The sequence below is a fragment of the Erithacus rubecula genome (assembly GCF_903797595.1).
Source record: "Erithacus rubecula genome assembly, chromosome: 19".
In the NCBI taxonomy this organism is placed as follows: Eukaryota; Metazoa; Chordata; class Aves; order Passeriformes; family Muscicapidae; genus Erithacus; species Erithacus rubecula.
Genome location: NC_136671.1, coordinates 9,201,541 through 9,220,506, shown reverse-complemented (window position 1 = coordinate 9,220,506; position 18,966 = coordinate 9,201,541). Strand labels below are relative to the sequence as shown.

General features: G+C 44.5%; 1 protein-coding gene and 1 long non-coding RNA gene across 9 annotated transcripts in view; one reads left to right on the top strand and one right to left on the bottom strand.

The window, feature by feature from the left end:
* The window catches only part of KIAA1671, a 64,815-nt gene that overhangs the window by 40,619 nt on the left and 5,230 nt on the right, over window positions 1-18,966 (top strand). For 4 of the 8 annotated variants that reach the window (XM_079322148.1, XM_079322149.1, XM_079322150.1 and 1 more), the window contains 2 exons: window positions 13,468-13,586; window positions 18,636-18,891. In XM_079322148.1, the coding sequence (XP_079178274.1) occupies window positions 13,468-13,586; window positions 18,636-18,891 (375 nt within the window). Of the gene's footprint in view, window positions 1-1,523; window positions 2,807-9,106; window positions 9,284-11,427; window positions 11,482-13,467; window positions 13,587-18,635; window positions 18,892-18,966 lie in introns of those variants that run through there. The other 4 variants (XM_079322151.1, XM_079322152.1, XM_079322154.1 and 1 more) reach the window with 4 other exon arrangements.
* Window positions 3,265-6,539, bottom strand: LOC306810074. Its single transcript, XR_013776381.1, has 2 exons — window positions 4,647-6,539; window positions 3,265-4,483 (listed from the first exon to the last, which is right to left on the bottom strand). It is a non-coding gene; the product is annotated as an uncharacterized lncRNA (long non-coding RNA).

The window sequence follows — 18,966 nt, the reverse complement described above, 5'->3', positions numbered from 1 at the left end:
CTGCTGACTAACTCACATGGCAGCTCCAGGCAGAGCTCTCAGGCTGCTATTTCAGGGGCTCCAGCATCAGATGGAGCCTGAAACCCTCTGGGATGGCAGAGTGCCCCGTGCAGAATCCCTGCACTGCAGCAGGCACAGAGCTGCACTTGAAAAGAGCAGATGTTTGAAATATCACACTTAAATTTAACAGCATAAAAATGTGCAGTAGGTCTTAAATTCTAGTCTTGGATGCAGGATCTCTAATTTCATGAAGCATTATCCATAACTCTGGTAGATAAATTAATTTTTTTCCTATTTCTTTGCAAATCTAAGGAACACCTTGCTCTTGGGGAATCTGGTCAAAACTATCTCTTTCAATTTCCATACAAAAATAACCCTGCAGCTCTTTAAGAGAAGAGCTTTGTAAGGGAGAGGGGGAGAAAAAAGGATTTTCTCTGTTGACTGGATTTTCTTTTATTAGTCTGGGGTTTTATAAAGCTGCCTAATTTGCGAATATTCAAAACAAATACATTCAGAAATGAGAATAAGTTAGGAAATGCTACATGGTTCTCTGTGAAGTTTTTCCTGGAGATAAGTTACAGGTTGGTGGATCTGAGCTGCTAAAAACAGGGATTAAAAGGGAAGGCACCCCATTTCCTCAGGGCATCTTGGGTTCATTGGTGCCTGCAAGGCACATTTCTGATACAACAAACCTTACGCAAGAGCCGTTGCATCAAATGTTATCTAGAAATTCTTTGTTCCATTGAATCTCTTCCTGGATAGTTCAGAGGAGCAGAGGGTGATGTAAGTTCATGGTACTTTGTATGGTAAATTAAGCAACAGCCACAAACCCCCTTGAACAAACAAGAGAGCAGCAGTTTCCAACATGCCTGTCTTGCCTCTTTCCCCTTGGTCCTGAGCTAGTCATGGCTTGACTTTGGACTTTTAAATCCAATCTTACGTAATGAGCTTAGATTTATTGATTTAAACCCATGGCTTTTATTCCTGCTGTTCCCAGAAATTCCATGGCTGGTGACACCTGGGGTCTTCTCCTTACCCTCAATCATTCTGGGTTTGTGGGACCAACCTCGTGGTGTCCCGGCAGCAGAGCTGGGGAAGGACATGGAGCCTGAAAAGTGGGAAAAAAACATTTTTCCAGTGGTCAGACCTGTTCAGCTTTGCTTTGAGCCTCTGGCTTAATCATTATCCAGTGCTGCTGGCACAGCCACTGGCTGGGACGTTCCTGTTGGAGGCCATGGGTGGCACAGTGAAGCAGGTACAGGTGCTGGCACTGCTGAGCAGCAGCAGCAGCAGGGTGCAGGTGTGACCCCATGGCAGTGGGAACCATCCCCTGGCAGAGCCCCGTTCCCCAGGAAGGGTTAAAAATCAGAAAATCCACGTGACGTATGCAAACTATGAATCATTCCAATAGATCCGTGCAACTCCTGCCTGCTCCCGAGCCAGCAGATGCTGTTCCCGCGTTGCCATGGGAACCCTGCCTGTACTATAATAAAGCCCAGCCCAGATCCTTCCTTGGGCAGACCTCTGCAGCTCTGGTCACCTCCTCATTGTTTCCTCCCCGGAGCAAAGGCGAGGCAGGGACATGGAAGAGGGAGGGATCGGCATTCCAGAGGCGGCAGCAGCAGCGTTTCTCCCGCTTGTTACAACCTCGTGTGTGCCTTAGGCTGCCCGGGAGGCTCCGGGTATCCGAGTGCGCATCCAGAGCCGCTCCGGGAGGCGCGGGGACACTCGCTGCGTTTGTCCCTCGGCTCAGAGCCCCCTGCGAGCACAGGAGCTGATGTCATCCAGCAGCTTTTTTGGCAGGCTCTGAGTCCCGTGGGGAAAGCTGGACACGCTTCCCTTGCAGCCTCTCCGCACTTGTGCCAGGGGAGAGCTCCAGGATGGCAGCAAGGCTGGTGAGGAGGGGATTCTAACGCTGACACCCTTCTGCTGAGTTCGCTGAGAAGAATCTGGATTTATTGTTGAAGATCCAATCGATTTGCTGCTAAATGGATTGTACAGGAGCACCAGAACTTTGGTCAATGTACTCTCACCTGCCGAGTGGCCGAGCCAGGAGAATAAGATTTGGTTTATCCTTCTGATATTTACAGCAAAACAAAAACTTGGCTTAAAAAAAGGGAGTTGCTTTTCCTGTTCTGGAATGAGAGAGTAAGAGCCTAATTCTCTGCTTGCAAATGGACTCGTTTCAAGTGACTGTGTCAGGATTTAAACACTGATTTATCTCTTTAACATGGCTGAATTAAACATATTTTGATGGAACTCTGCAAAGCCGATTGTAAGTAGGAAAAGTCTTTTATTTTTTCCTACTTGACAAATACCAATCTCCCACCTCACATCTTTGGTTATTTCATTTTAGGAATATGCTGAGGGTGATAGTGCAATGCTGTTTACCTTAGCCGGAAATACTTTATACACGGAATCACTTTTTGCAAAACAAATCAGGGTTGTTAAGGAGAATACATTTTAATTGCTACTGAATATTGATATTTCATCTCTGCTGAAAAAAAAAAATAAATTAAAAATGGATTACCTTGGAGACAAACTGACAGTGGCACAAACTCACATGACCCAGTGGATGGGCACGGTGCGGAGATCCTTGCAGGAAGCACTAAATTTAGTCACTACTGCGGTGGCTCATGAGAGGAGTGGAGGGGAAGGTGGCACCAGGACTCCCTTCAAGAGAACCTCTTCCTTCAGGCACTTTGCATCCCGGAGCAGAGAGTCCTTCCGAAGGTTTTCGGTGCGGAGTCAGCAGAGATTTTCCTCTCTGAGGAAGAGGCAGCCCAGCTCAGAGCCACCCGAGCTTGTAAGCACCTTTCTGAGACCCTCAAGGGAGACAATTCTCACTGCACACCCTTGGCTTTGTTGCAGCATCTATCAAAACCTCCCTGCTGTCTGCTTTTCCATCTAAAAACAGCCCCCAAAACACCTCCAGATAGTGCTGTCTGTCTGTCTGTCTGTCTGCTCCCAGCTGCTTTCTTCCTGCAGTGCAGGTGGATGTTTTCATTTGCCAGGGAAAATCAGGGTTTGGGGAATGGGGAAAATGTGCTTGATTTTGAAGCAAGACAGTGAGGTAGGACATGTATTGCTCTGAAATTAGAAAGTTAAACTGAAACTGGGCTGGTGTTGGTTGGTTCCCCAGCACAGGCCAGCACAGCTTTGGGTTTGCTTCAGTATTTGTGCTTTTCCAGTAAAAAAATGCCTGAAGCTAAATTTGCAAGAAGAAGAAGAAGAGTGAAGTGCTGTCACTGTGCAGGCAATGTAAACAATCATTATTTCCTTCTTTTACTGAAAAATAGGTGTTTTGTTTTTTTTTCTCAGAATGCTTCCTACTTTGTCATGCCATAGAAGCAATAGGGTCAGTGTGACTTGTGAAGGCTGTGGTGTGGCAGAGACAAGGTGGAGCAAAGGAAAGGTGAAGAGCTCTTGGTTCTCCACAGCTTTGTGCCAGACAGAGCCCTTTCCCCTCCCTTTTCCATTAGTCTCCAGGTTGTTTTCAGGAAGGAGATGGCATGGCAAAGAGGTGGAGGGCATGCCAGTTTCCTGAGAGATGTGATCCTCCTGACCATTATTGACACCAACCAATTGTAGTTCTGGCACATCCTGCAAAGCAGCAAAGGTTTGGGGTGATAGTGAGTGAAAGAGAAGCAAATCTGGTTTATTTTGTTTTATTTCATGGAGAGGAGCTGAAACCAGTGGTTTGAGTTGTGCCTGAAACTGGTGATTTAAGCCCAATGTTTGACCAGTGGCTGTGGTTGAGCTGTGTGGAAAGGGGCCCCATGCTTTGGTGCCAACATGTGGGTAAATCCAAACTCTCTGAAGTGGCTAAAATGTTTTAGTTTCTTTTTTTATTATTATTAAACAAAACAGTTACTCATTGTGAAGTGTAAACACAGGCAGCTCTGGCAGGGTTTGCTCAGGGAATGAGCACAGGTGATGCTGCATTCCTTGGGCAGGTGTGGTGTTTGAACACAGCTCCTTCCAGTGCTCTCTATCAGCACTGGGCACAGCATTTCTGTCCCAGCTTGCTATCCATGTCCTGTTTGGACAGACTGGGAAAGAAAATAGTGTCAAGTAAGCACAAAAGAATGAAGAAGAAAATATTTGGTAACCACTGTTACAGTGTTAGCATGGTGAAGTTCTCTTGGCTTCTTTTTGAAGCTGGTGGTTTAGATTTATTGGAGTCATCTGAATGAGGAACTCGTGTAAAAGAAGGCTGAAAAATGGGAATGTGAAACCTGCAGAGGAGAAGTGTTCTGCTGTCCTACACAGCACTGCTTACAGAGCAGAAATCAGGAGACACGGGGTGACCTTTCCACTGAAGTCACTGGTGACAGTGCTGGAGCTGCTCTTCCTCTGTTTCAGCAGAATTTTGCTTGTGCTTGGCTTTATGCGTGAATTTGGTTTCACTTGGGCTCCAACTTAAAGTCTGAGCACTCCAAGAAGTTTGTGGTTGGTGCCATTGTGTCTGCTGAATACAGACCTGGAGCTGATTTTTTATCTGATTGCAACAGGGTCCCATCTTAGTCCTTGGAATTACTGATACTGTGCTACAAAAAACTATGGAATGAGTAAAAAGTGTGTAATTCATGTAGACTGACTTCTGATTTGGTAGCTGCTTTAGGGCTGTCCTGTAGAGCAGTCACTCAGGGCTGATGGAGTTTTTAAACAAGGAGCAGCTGTGCTTGTGAATTCCTGCCTGACTCATCCAGGGGCTCCCAGCTCCCTTCCAGTGCTGCCACTGGTGGCTACTGGTGGAGAACTTGGCATCATACAAAGCACAGAAAACTGTCCAAATTCAGCTCAGGCAGCACAATTTCAGTCAGTGTGAGTAAACTTCTTCACCCTCACATCTGTGAATCCATAGCTGAGCTTGCAGAAGTTTTTGCTTTGCAGTGAGACCTTTTAAATAGAAGCTGATTTTTCTTTCAGGTATTTTGATGGAGTTAATTGTCCATTTTCATCTCATGTCATCAGCTTGGTGTCTTTGTAAGAGGAGCAGAGAGACATGCATTAAACATGGCCTCTGATTTAATCAGGGTCTATGGGTCATGGTTCTATTATAGGTGTGAGATCTGGTTTCACAGCCAGCACTGTTCTAGGTCTTGAGGTTTGCTGCCATACAATAAAACCAGGGCAAGCTGCTTGATTCCCTTGGCTCCACTTACACTGCTAAAAAAAGTCATGGAAAACCTCAGAGGTGTTTCACACAGAACAGGAAAGATGAATTCTGGGGCTGGCTGAGCGTGGTTGATGTGTTTTACCTAAATTGCTCTGATGCTAAAAATAACACCAAAGTGCATTCAGCTGTGGTTTGCTTTTGGTGTATTGGGCAGTCAAAGAAAATGTTGCTTTCATTCCAAATTCATCTGGCAGCATCACTTTACTTAGTTTGGATCCAGTTTTTAATTCCAAAATGAAGATGGAAGTGGAGTGATTTGTTTGATGCACATGTCCCAGATGTGCTGGGAGGACACTTAGTCCTTCTGAGGGTTTTTGTAGCATCCTACAGCCCTTTCCCTGCTAGGGGCTGAAACTCCCATCTTAGTTTTTATCAATCTTCCCAGATGTTTAATTCTAACCTTGCACAGTTTGCTGCTGGGGAAAGCTTTTTTCCCTTTCTGGAGCAGGTGAGGGTTTGAGTTCCACCCCTGCATTCACCTGGGACTGTGTCTCTGCTTCTAAAAGAACTTTGATCTGCAGTGCCTGTAACATTGTACCCGAGTCTGTCTGCAAAAAGTTTGTCCTTGTGGTGAAAATCCTTCAACAAACGATTTGTAAAGAGAAATTACTACAAGTTGGCACTTTGATTCTGAACTTGGAATAGGTACAGACCCTATAGTGAATAGTTGCTGAATTGTTCTGCCCTAATATTCACCAAGAACACAATGAGTTGTTCTCAAAAATAATATTTTTGTGCTATCAGTAAATGGAATTTTAATCTTTAAATTTTATCTTTAAATTCCCAGGGAGCTGTAAGGGTAGGGAGAAGCAAGTTTGCAGCAAGCAGGCTTTAAAAAATGAGTTGTTTGTCCTGTTTGGGGCTGGGGGGAGGAGTGAAGCTGTTCAGTTTAATTAATGAAGATGCAAGGGCCAGTGCTGAAACAGTTCCTGCTTTTTCATTCTTTAATAACTTCTCTTTGGTTTAACAGGCCATGAATGTAGCTGGCAGATAAATCTGGGCCAGAAACCCATAGTGATGGGCATTTGGTAGCTGCTTTTGTTTTTCTCTCATTATTTTGACAGGAATAATTATTTAAACTACTTTACTCTGTGGTTTCACTTAGGCTGACTGCAAAGAGTTAGTTTTTACCATGCTCTTAAACAAGAAGAAAATAGCCTAAATAAATTTAGAGCTGGTATTTTGTACTCATCTACCTTGCTGTCTTTTTTGGTTTTTTTTTAAAGCTCTCAGTGATAGCTTTCATGGGAAATAAATGACATTGTACAAAACCTTCACTGAACACAAGCATTAGAATCATAGAATCTCAGAAGAATTTGGGTTGAAAGAGGGATTAAAATTATCCAGTTCCAGCCCCTGCCATCTTGCAGTATCCCAGGATGCTCCAACCTGGCCTTGGACCCTTCCAGGGATGGGGCAGCCACAGCTGCCAGGGCCTCACAACCTCCCTACCCTGGCAATCCATTTTTATTGAAACTGGAAATATTGGGAAAGTTTTGAGAAGCTCTGCTGGCGTTCATTGGTGGGGTGACTGTGTGTGTGTTTTGACTGCTGTCTCCTAAAACATCTCCAGAGCTGTGTGCTGAAAGAAGCATGTTTGTTATTCACTTGTTGTCAGGAAATCCTATCACTTTCTGTACATCTTTCATTCCAGGCTTTAAGCTAAGGAGCACTTTTTTCCCCAGGAATGTTTGTTTGAAGTTTAACTTGTGTCTCATGTGGAGAGACGTTAACTGTGCAGAAGAACTGTGAAATGCAGCATTTCAAGTAGGAAGTGTTGATTTCAACTATGCAGTTTAAAAAAAAAAAAAAAAATCTATTCCCTCCTTGGCACCCCAGGATGAAATTGCCTTGTTCTGGCTTGTGCCTCCTGCAGTGTTGAAGTCAAGGGATGCTGTTCCACACTTGGTGCCAGGTTTTATTAAACTGATGGGAGTTACACCTGCCCTGGGGAGAGCCTGGATTCCCTCTCCCTGCTCAGGATCTTCCTGCTGGAGCCTCTGGCTCCTTCCTGCTGCCTTGGCTTTCTTAGGGCTTCATTGCTTATCAGCTTGGCTGCCTGAGGCTGAAAAGGAAATTTAATCTGATGACATAGGAGAGGTTTTAAAGATGTTCCCAGCTAGCTCCTCTGCTGTGCTGTGGTGTTGTATGTTCCCACCTCTCAGAGGAAGTGCTGTTGTGGCTCACTCAGCCCTAGCAGGGCTTATATTTAGAATTAGATTCTCCTCTGCTTTTTGCACATCGAGTCAACCTCTGCTCCATCTTCAGCCTTGCCCTGAACCACCTGATGTGTGTGTGGTGAGTGTTCACAGCAGGGCAGAGCAGCTCGATTTGCAGGGTAGAAAAAATGACAAACACTCAAATGTCTTTGAAATCCTCTCTGGAATGAGGAGAACAGCACCAGGAGTCACTGCAGGGGCAGGGAGCTGATGTCACTGAATGATGGTAACCAGATCCCTGGCAAAACCAACTTCATCTGCATTAATTTGGCCACATTCTCTGCTGTGGCCAGAATCGATGCAAGGCAGACTTTGGTGCCTGTGCCAGGGCTTCACCACCCTCACAGGTAAGAATTTCCTCCTAATATCTGGTCTAAACCTGCCCTGTGCCAGTTTAAAACCATTCTCCTTCACATCCTTGTCCAAAGTCCCTCCCCAGCTCTCTTGGAGCTCCTTTAGTACATCTGCTTTGCTGCAATTTTTGCTGTGCCTTTCCAGGGAGAAATGTTTGGGATTCAGCCCCGTGCATCAATGGGGAGCAATGGGAAAGTGGAGAATTAGACCAGTCACCCTCTAAAAACAACTCCTGTTTCGTAAGGGAAATGCTGTCAGGCTTCAGCATCAGGGATGTAATTGGTGCTTGGGTATGTATCCCTGTGGAAGAGGCAGGGAAAATTCACATGGAGAGGCAGCCCAGGGTTGCATAGCAACAGGGAGGCTGTCAGGGCTGATGGTATGTATGAGATGCTTGGTACTGTGGGACTGGAACATACTCCACTGCCCCTGGGAGAGGGAAACATCCATTATTTAAAGGATTTTTGAGCAGAGCAGTGGAGCTGCTTAGGATCTGAGAGAGCTAAATGTGGTGTGTGAGTGCTCACAGTCACATGGGGCACACGTGTGTTTCTCCAGGCATTGCTTGTGCATTCAGCAGCTGCAGCAGCTCCAGTTTTTCACATCAAACCAGCTTGTCCTGCCCAGCCCAGGATGCACCAGGGCCAGTGGGGTCATGGAATGGTTTGGGTTGCAGGGACCTTAATGCTCATCCCATTCCCATGGGTAGGGACATTTCCACTAGCCCAGGGTGCTCCAAGCTCTGTCCAACCTGGCCTGGGACACTTCCAGGGCTGGGGCAGCCACAGCTGCTCTGGGGAACCTCTGCCAGGACCTCCCTATCCTCACAGGGGAGCATTTCCTCCTAACATCCATCTGAGCCTACTCTGTGTCAGTGGGAAGCCATTCCTCCTTGTCCAAAGTCCCTCCCCAGCTCTCTTGGAGCCCCTTTAGATACTGAAAGGCTCTCCCTAGAACCTTCTCCAGGCTGAACAACCCCAATTCTCAGCCTGTGTTTATGGGAGAGCTGCTCCATCCCTTGATCACCTTCACAGCCTCCTCTGGACTCACCCCAGCATCTCCCATGTCCTCCCAGAGCTGCTCCACTTGAGCAGCACCACAGCCTCTCTCTGCCACCTCCTTGCCTGCTGCCCACCCTGGGGGTGGCTGTGTTGGGTGTAAAGCCCTGGAGGTTCTGAGATGGATGAATTCCATTAATTCTGTCCCTGCTCTTGGGGCTGGGATGGGGCAGTGCTGTCCTGTCTGTTGTGCTGGCTGGGGAGCTTTTCCTCGTGCTGGAGTTCTGTAACTCATCCCTGAGCTCAGCTGGGCAGTTCCTGGAACTCTTTATCTGGGGCTGCAGCAGGGAGGGTGGGGGCAGAAGGTGCTGCCTCAGCCTGGAACGTTCCCTGAGGCTCTGAGACCATTCAGCAATTAATTAAAACGTTGAGTTGGCTGATCTCACCAGTCTGAATCCCACCTGAGTGCTGGGAATTGAGCAGCTGGAGCCATGACTTATTCCTTATGGGCAGCATTCATTGGATGGATAGTAAGTACAGATGGAAATCCTGGGAGCCTCTTCCCACTTGTTGTCTTGGCATTTGGGTATTTCCAAATTAAAATCTGTGGGCTTGTGACCCATAGATCCTCTCATTATGGTGGGGTTTTCAGTGTTGGTTGGTTTCATTCTGCTGTTATGTTCTGATAATTCTCTAAGTGCTCCAAAATATATAGTTCACCTCTTAGTCCTTAGAATTATTGTAGAATAATTTTGGTTATTAAGGATCTCTGGAGGTCATCAAGCCCAGCATGCCATTTAAAACAGAGTCAACTACAAAATAATATCATAAAATATGAATAGCTGGATGTCTGTGGCTGTCTTCCTGGCATGTTGCAGGGGAACAGCTGCAATACTTTTTGGGATTTTTAGGGACTTATGAGCTCTTCTAAAATGTCACACTTAAGGGACAATTTGGCCATGTTTTTGCTTTTTTAATTAAAGCAAGGAGAGGGGAAAATGAAAAAGAAAAGAAAAGCAGCCCTTTTCAAGAAATCAGCACCATTTTTTCTCTGAGTTGTGTATTAACAAGGCAGATGGTCAAAACTTCCTTCCATTGTGCAGTTCCTCTTCATACCCAATCCATGCCAGTGGAATTTAGCTCTGAACATTCACACTCAAGCTGTGGGCTGTCACTTTGGCTGGCTGATGTCTCGGGCTCCTTGGCAAACAAAGATATTTTTGAAACTGTCTGTGCAGTTTCTGACTCAGGAGATCTCTCAGAGCTGGTGTTCCTCCTGTGCCAGGTCTTCATTTCCCATCAGTTCAGGAGGGTTTTGCACATAAATGTCTGCATTGACCCAGAGTTAGGGGTGATTTTGGGACTGGTGGGACCAATGTTGTGTGTGCATCGTTTTCAGGAACTGGAAATTGCAGGAGTAATCAGCCCTGGACTGTAGCCAAGCCCAGCTTAATTCCAAGGGTGGACTGAAAGAGGCATAATCATAATGGCTCATTTTAGAACCAGAGGCAAAGCAGGACACAGCTCAGCTGCTTTATTTTATAAAAAAATTAAGTAGATTTTTTTCACCTGGCTCCTGGTGTAAGAATTGGGAAATTAAAGATCAGAGCTTGGAGAATAACAGCATTTGAAGCCTGGATCAGGTGTGGGTTTTATTTGATTTGGGAGATTTTTCTGTCATCATAAATTTTAAAAGTTCTAATTTGGGTTTATCTTGTGTGCTGAAAAGACACCAGACCTCTCTTTACTCTTTTTTCCTATGGAATGATTGGTTTTCCAGTTCCCTGAATATTCTATTTATGGAGGAAATGTCTGTATCTTGCCTGGCTTCATGTGTTGTCTGCCTTGAGTCTTTCAGGAGTGTGGTGACAATGATAGAAAAGAGATCTTCAAAAGAAAAGCTAAAATTCTTCATTCTTGCTAATAGTCACCTTCTGGCAAGGAAAATCTTCCTGGTTTTTTTGTCACTTCCTTCCTCAGCACCCCCTCTGCTCTGAGCTGCTACAGGCTATAAATTGCTTTTCTGCACCACCCTCTGTGCCCCCAGCCAACACCTCCTCCACCAGCCAAGGAGAGGATCAGCTCCTCTTCCCACTCCTTCTTTTTTGTGCTTGGTACCTAGAGAATGTTTCTTTTTTTTTCCAATTAATCATTTGGCACCTTCAAAAGTACGTGTTGAAAGGGCCTGTCAGGAAAGGACACAATCATTTTGAAATAAGCAGCTTCCTCCAGAAGCACAATGAAATAATGGTTCTGAATATAACAAAGTCTTTAGAATGTAGAGAACCCTTGATTTCCTAGAATTTGGAGTGTTTTATTCCTGACATTTAGACTTTGTTGTATTGAACTTCACAATGTCTTCAGAAGCAGTAATTTTATTTCTTTTTCAGGCTTGTTTTGGGTTTAGCAGAGTGAGTTATTTGAGAGAAATAACTCTGCTAACAGTGTTGTTCTGGCCAGCAGTGTATAAATGTTGTTAGGTATTATTGAGCCTTCACAGGAGTGGTGTCTTTGCATCTAAACTTGACTCCTGTGGCTGCTGAGGCATTTTTATCTGGGCTGTCCACACCCCTCCTGTACAGCCCCCAGGGTCCTGATAACAGCACTGAGTAAACAAGGGCTCCCCACTGCTCCTCTGCTGCTCCTGTTCCTGTTTCTGTGCTTTTTAGTCTGATTTCTGGTAGAAACAATGGGAGTGATTGCAAATAAAATGGTGCTGTGTGTAGAGGTAATGGGCTTTAGTCATAATCAGCAGAAAATCCTGTACAAATTGATTATATGAGTGGGGTAACCCATGATGTGGGATTGAAAAAAACGTTGTAATAAGCAACAAGGTGGAAGAAAAAAAACTCCTGAATGAGCATGGAGAGTTGGGAGGGAAGTAAAAAGAGCCTCTGGTATTTGTTAGTGCTTTTCCTAGAGGGACAGCCACTGGCCAAAGTGCCACTGAGCCCAGGAGTCCCTGGAGAAAACCATGGGATTGGGAAGCTGCAAAGGGAATTTGTGGAAGGCAAAACAGCCAAAGCAAGCAGGAGGAAATGCCCTGTGGTTTCTAGGAAATACCAGACTGTCTCTCATGTTGGAAGCAGCATGTGCCTGGCTGGGGTTTGGAATCTTGTACCTGGCATGGACTGGGAAATGTAAGAGCTTAACTTGCCTCCAGGCATCCATGTACATATCTCTATTTAGATATCTATGTAGGAGAGGTTGGACTCCATCTTTCTGAGGTTTTTTTCCAACCTTAAAGATGCTGTGATTATAGAAAGTGTTAAGAACCAGTAAATTGTAGGGCTGCAGGAACATCTGCAGGAAATGTCTGTTCTGTGTAACTCACAAACCAAGGCAGTTTTACTTGAGTATTGCAAACAGAATTTAACTTTGTCTTTAACTTTGAGGTGCATGGTGATGGTTGGAGTAAATAGTGGAGCCTTTTGCATTTTCTTTGCATTAAAACACAAACACTGTGTCAGCAGCTAAGAGCACAGCAGGGCTGGAGAGTAGCTGTGGCCACTGGGAAATAAGAACTGGTTATGAGAGCTGGAAGTGGTGTGGGACTTCTTCAGTAGCCAGGTGTCAGCACTGCTGAATTATCCTTAGTGATTTTATAGTCTGAAGGCAGCATTCTTTAGGTGTACAAAATTAAGGAAACAAGTAAACATGCAATCTCTTTTTTTCCTGTAATAATATGAAGGAATTCTGCGTAGTAAATATGGGATTTTTTAATTGTTGTTACTTTGTTTGTGCTGCCTAAAGAGAAGGAGATGTGTTCTAGTCTAGCAACATGTTCTGCTCAGGGGGTACTTAACAAAGAGAGAAAAATCTTTGGATTTTTCCAAGGGCAAGTGGAAAATCATGTAATTTGCTGTCAGATAAAATCTTGATAAGCAAAACTGATCTGGAGCTGAAAGCCATGTTTGTATTTGTTGAGAATAATGAAGGTGAAAGGGACCAACAGTTAATTATCTGCTCCCAGTGCAGGATTTCAGGAACTTTTGGAGCTCCCTGAATAACTCAGCACAACTGCAGGGCTGGTTGACATTGGTGTGCTGCAAATCTGAGGTGCCAGCACTGACCCAGTTTTTTCCCTGGAAAGATGAGGACCTGGGATCCACTCATTCCTTTTGTGAAAGCTGCAGATCCATGGAATAAAAACAGGAAAGGAGAGGTCAGAGTAAAACAAAGCAAACCCACCGTGGTCTGTCCTGCATTGGGTTTGGATGTTACATCAGTTTGGAGAAGGCTTTTTGTGTCTGGCCCTGTGTTTATTTACTTACTTATTTATGCATTTTATTTTGAATGTCTTCCAAAGAAAGCTTGAAAAAAAGGAAAAGGATCATTTTATCAAGCTCAGGAAAAGAGCAGTGGAGTTGATGTTTGCCTGCTTGAGGAGATGAAATGTCATTCCCAGCAGAATTCCTTGTGCCTGCATAGGTGCTTTGAGAAGTTCTGTGCAACCAGAGATAAAAGCAATATTAAAACAGCATGGAGTTCCTGAAAGCAGGGAGTCAGGAACCCATTATTTACCCAGGAAAACAATTATTGTGATTACTGTCCAGAGAATTCCTGTGGAGAGAATTGTCACTCCGAGTTCACGATGTTTAAATTCCTTCCCATTCGGCCAAATTTAATTGTCAGATTCCAACGCACTGTTGCCAACAAAACCTGTGAATCCCTCCTGCAGGGGCTGGAGCACTGACTGAAGGTTTCTTTGCAGGACCAGCTGAGGCAATGCTTCTCCAGGCAGCCTCCAGGAGCAAAGGACACGGACACGCTGGTGCAGGAGCCCGACAGCCAGTACGGCACCTGGAACGAGCAGCGACACAGCGCAGACAGGTGAGGGCTTTGCCCAGCTCAGGGAGGGGAGGACATGCTGCAATCCTGTTACCCCTTAACTAGTGGTTTGTCTCAGTCTCTTGTGCCTTCACTCAGAGGCAGGGTTAAAAGATACATGAAGGAAATGGATTTTCTTGTGTTCGGGATCAAAAGGTGCAGAGCGTTCAGCAGCACTGTGAGCAAAGTGGAGAGAAATCCAGCTGCTGCAAGGTCTCTTAAAGCTAAACAGTCCAACAGAGAATTAACACCTCTATTATTTATATTTTTTACCCAATAACTAATTTCCCATGACCTTCAGTATGAGACTTATGACCAGCCAGAAATTACTACCTGAAACTCATGAAGAAGAAGATGAGCACCAAAGAGACACCACCCAAAATCTTCCATCTTGTCCCATACCTATTACTATACTCAAATTTAAAACCCTTTACCATGTAAAAGCATACACTTTTATTTAACTACACACCCATGATTTTAACTCCATCACTCAAATTTAGAAGCTTTCCCCAAGGCCTCAGGTGAAAAGCAGTGTTCTCTAGGGGGTCAGTGCCAGAAAGCACAGAAAGCTCAAAAACCCCAGATCTCTGGGATCCAACACAATCCCACAATCCCAGAATGGTCTGTGCTGGAAGAGCCTTAAAGATCATTTCATTCCAGCCCTTGGCCATGGGACACCTTCTGCTAGAGCCCTGTTCTTGGACACTTCTATTTGTTTTTAAATCTGATTTTCTGTCATTGCCTGTTGGGATTGTTACGGGTTTATAAAACTTGTTTTTTACACTGGATTCCAAAGCTTTTGCTTTTTAAGGCACTTAAAACATATTTTTACTTACTTAAAACTAACATTCATGCTTCTACTTTATATCTATGAATCTTAATTTTTTCTACTTACTTCAAGCTAAGGCATAGACCTCTATTTCATATCTGTGTGACTTAATATATTATAATTGCTGCAAAGATTTTAAATTCAATTCTTACATTCTGTTCTGTCTCTGAGAGCCTCAGAAAAGCCTCTCTTTTCACACTCCAACATCTGCCATTCCTTTAACAATATTACTGGGGGGTGAATGGCAAAATCCCTCTGGAATAGAATGGCAAAATCCCTTTGGAGCAGGGACTCTGGGTCTCAGGTGGGTGACACAGAGTGCATCTCTCCATGCCCACATCTCAGACTCTCAAGTGTTTTCTTGGTGGTGAAGTGGAGGATGAAATGGAGTATCAGCTGAGTGAGACTGCTATTGAGTATTGCTGATGCTTTTCTGTTCTTAGAATGATTTAGTGAAATAAAGCTAGAGCAGCAAAGTGTGAGGTTTTTTATAGTTCACACCTGTTGTGTAAATTACAGCTTGATGTACCCTGAACTCGTGTCCTGTCTGCTCAGTGTGGTGTGAAAATAGCATTTTAGCTGGTTTTTAATGCTATATTTGTTGGGATCTTAGAGCAGACATTAATGTCAATTACATTTGGTTTGTTCTCTGCACTTGAGAACTGTGTGTTATAAATATTTTATTGCTTATGAAATCAGGGTAACGACCAGCTTTGAGGTTCAGCAGCCAAGTGAGTGCCAACAGAGACAGCCAGGCTGCTGTAAAATTAACTTGGATTCCAGGATGGTACAGACATTTCTGAGATCAGTTTCTTAACAAAGGTGCTTGTCTCAGCTTCAGAGCAGACAGCACTGGAGAGTTATTTCAATCCATCCATCCTGATTAGAGCAGCTCCACCTAAACATTCTGCTTCACTGAAGGATTGAACTCAGTCCCATGTGCTGGAATTTTGTTTGCTCTGCAAGAAATGTTTAGGTTTTGTCTTTTTTATGATATAATGGTGACAGTGTAGAGACTCTTCAGCATTTTGCCACCCCATTGCTCTGCTTTATTTGAATTACAGCTCATTGCAGGGGAATTACTGCTGGATTAATTCAGGCACTTGAAGAGAAATGAGATTAATGTACTTTTAAATAATGGATGTCTTCCTGGAATATATTGAAGGTGCATTTTGTCTGCAGTTGATTTTGGATGAAGTCCCTGCCAGGAGCAGTGCAGGATGTTCCCCTGGTGTTGCTGTGAGTGCTCTGAGCAGGGCTCTGCATTTGGTGCCTCGTGCTCAGCCCAGCTGGAGGCAGGAACTCACAGGAGATGTTGATGGTTCAGTTTTCCTGTTTGACCTGGCTCATTTCCCTCAGAGCATTTCCCCTGCCAGCCCCACAGTGTCACATCCCTTGGGGACCAAACAGTGTCACAGCCTCCTGCTGTGCTGGGGAAACCTCCAGCCTGGGGCATTTCCCAGTACTGGAGCCATGGAGGGATTATTTTAGGAGTGTTCCATTAGTGCTTCTGTGAGTGACCTCATCTTCATGGAATCACAGAGTCCTTAAAGCTGGAAAAGCTCTCCAAGATCACTGAGTCCAACCTTCACCTGAATGCCATTAAACCAAGCAGTGCCACCTCTGCTTGGCACTTCCAGGCATGGTGACTCCATCTCCTCTGGAGAGGAAGGGAGTTTTGAATCATGGCAACAGGATGAACATAGTTCTTTCCCTAGATGAGCTTTTGGAAGGTGAGGGAAGGAGTATTTTCCTCTAGAATTGAATCACTGCTGGAATTAGTGGTTCCAGTGGGCTTTGGCCAGTAACTCCTTGGGATGGACAGAGATGAAACCATCTCCTCCAATTTGGAGGTTTTAATTAGATTTTTCTTCATTTATCTAAAATATTTTATTTTCATTTTTTTCAAGTGCTTTAATAAGCTTTTCCAAGTTGGCACTATGGAAAACTCTTTTAGGTTAGAACAGTCTTCATAAGGAAAGTTATTATTTTTCTTTTTACAAGAAAGGAATTGGATTTAGGTGGTGGATCCATACAGCTCTGACTCCTCATTTCACAGGCTGAAGCAACACCTTCTTTATGGCCTCTATACACTGTCTTGCTAAAACTAATTAAATTTAATTGCAGTTGAAAGTGAGGATTGCTGTCAGTTTATTGCCCATTGTGATAACCATCCTGCTGGGTTTGTGTGCTCCAAATGAGGGATGATTTCTCAGAGAAGTGTCTATAAATGCACCTGTGGAACATTGGGGGCAGCTCATGGATATGCTCACAAACCCTGAAATCATAATGAAGTAATAGAAAGAGGTGCATGGTATATCTCAGTAATGAGAACTGAAAATAAGTTTTCAATTTCATTTCTCTGAAGGGAATTTTCCCCCTAATTTGCTATTCACTGGAAAGAATCCCCTGCACATAAAAGGGCTTGGACTCCACCTTTGGGGATGAGCTGTGCCACAGGGGTTGGTGTATGGGGCTGTAATTGTGCAGGAAATCTGAAGGAAAATCCATTGGGAATGTTTAGGAATGAGGAAACACCAACCAGTGCTAATTCAGCTGGATTTTTGTCACATCTTTCTCACAAATATTTCAGTTTTAAAAACCTCAGTGAATTGTATCAGCTGCAGCCCTGGGGTGTAGCAGGGAAGGGACTTTTTGGAGATGTGCAAATCCAGCAGGATCCTTTCAACACACACTTTTCATTTCCATGAAAGGTTCTACAGATTGTCCCTTCTTCCATATTGCAGTGTCTCTAAAGCCTAATGCTGCAGATACACAAAATAGCATTTGAAGCAAAAATCCTAAACAAAAACTTTCCCCCAGAGCTCATTAGTACCATTTTTAATTATCCTGGGGCCCACTGGTGAGGGAGGGAAGCAGCATTCCCTCTGCTTGTGTGCTGGAAACCCTCTGGGCAGTGTCTGCTCTGCCAGCCTGGACACTGTACCATGTCCTGGTGCTCATGGAATGCTGTTGGCTCCTGAGTGTTTTTCTCCTGGAATTGATGTACCAAATACTGAAGTTTATTGCTTAAAAGATGTGCATGTATTGATATATATGTGGGTTTTAGGTTTAGAACAGTTTTCTTAGATATGTGCCCAAGAAATGGTGCTTAGTGATAAAACTTTTATCAAGAGGAGGGGAAAAGAAAATCAGAGCTAAATTCTTTAAGTTTTTTTTTTTTTAAACTGGGGATTGGAAGCAATTCAGCCCAATTTTTTCTTCCTGTTTCAAGGAATACTCCAGCTTTTTGTGAGTAAGGCAGACACAGCAGTGTCCAGTTCTCAGTCCTGACCCTGCAGCTCATTCCTGTCAGTCCAGGCCATGGGAGGAATTGTTGGAATTCTCTGGGAGCATATCAGCCCCAGGGGCAGGTGCTGCTGCCCTCCTTCCTGAGGCTCAGAGCTCTGAGCCATGGAGCTCTGCCTTAGGCTGCCACCTGGTGCCCAGCTCTCTTCAGCTCCAGCATTCCTGAAAAGGAAAAAAGGAAAAACTTCTCTGGCTGCCTGGAGCACACCCCAGTCCCCACCACACTGTGAATCCCAGGGGTGAGGGCAGTGCCAGGGATCCACACCCTGCAGCTGGATTCAAACTTTGCTCCACTTCTGTTTAATTCCTGCTGACCTCTGTGATCCAGCCTGACTTTGTATCACTTTTATCTTTTTGCCAGGATTGAATGCACAAGAGATGGATTTTTTTGTTCAGACTCGGATGTTTATTAATTCTTATCTATATTACAGTGAGTTCTACAGCACTTCTAGCTAACAAGTCAAAAATGAAGATGTATCTCTCTCTCTACAAGACCTTTTAAGGCCAAATGGTCTTAATTAAGAATGGACGCCTAAATTATTTTTATTTCTAACCCAATAACCAATCACCTGTGACCCACAATGCAGATTTTTCTATTCAATTAAACAAGATCACCCAAACCCATGAAGAAGAAGGACAAAACCTCAGCCCTAAAACCTCCATCTTGCTTTCTATATATTGCTATAAGACCTTAAATTCTAAATTTTTCACCCTGTGATATTACACACTCCTATTCAAACTACACACTCATGATCCCAGTTCTGTCACTCAATTTCTGGAAGCTTTCTCCACAGCCTCAGATCTAAAGCAGTGTTTTCCTGGGGTTAGGTGCCTGTAAGCACAGAAAATCTAAAATTCTCAATTTCCAGCCTTGCAAGTCTTTGTCTCACAGATTGCTCTTGCTCCAATTGCAGCTTTGTGGGAGAATCTCCTTCCCTGGACAATGAGGTGGTGTCAGGACGGAAGCAGCCCCCGGGCAGCCACCCCTCCTCCCTGTCCTCCCAGACAGAGCCTCCCTCCCTGGCTGAGCACCATGACTCCTCCAAAGACCAAAGGAGCACCAGCCTGGACCGTTCCAGCACTGACATGGACTCCACTGATGGCACTGATCTGCCTCCTGCAGGGGAGCCACTCCCTGAGGACAAGAGCAGTTATTTCTCCTTCATTGATGTAAGTCGTGTGTCCCCTCGGTTCGTCCTTCTGGAAACTTGGCAATCAGTTTTGCCCTGCTTTTCTCACACTGAA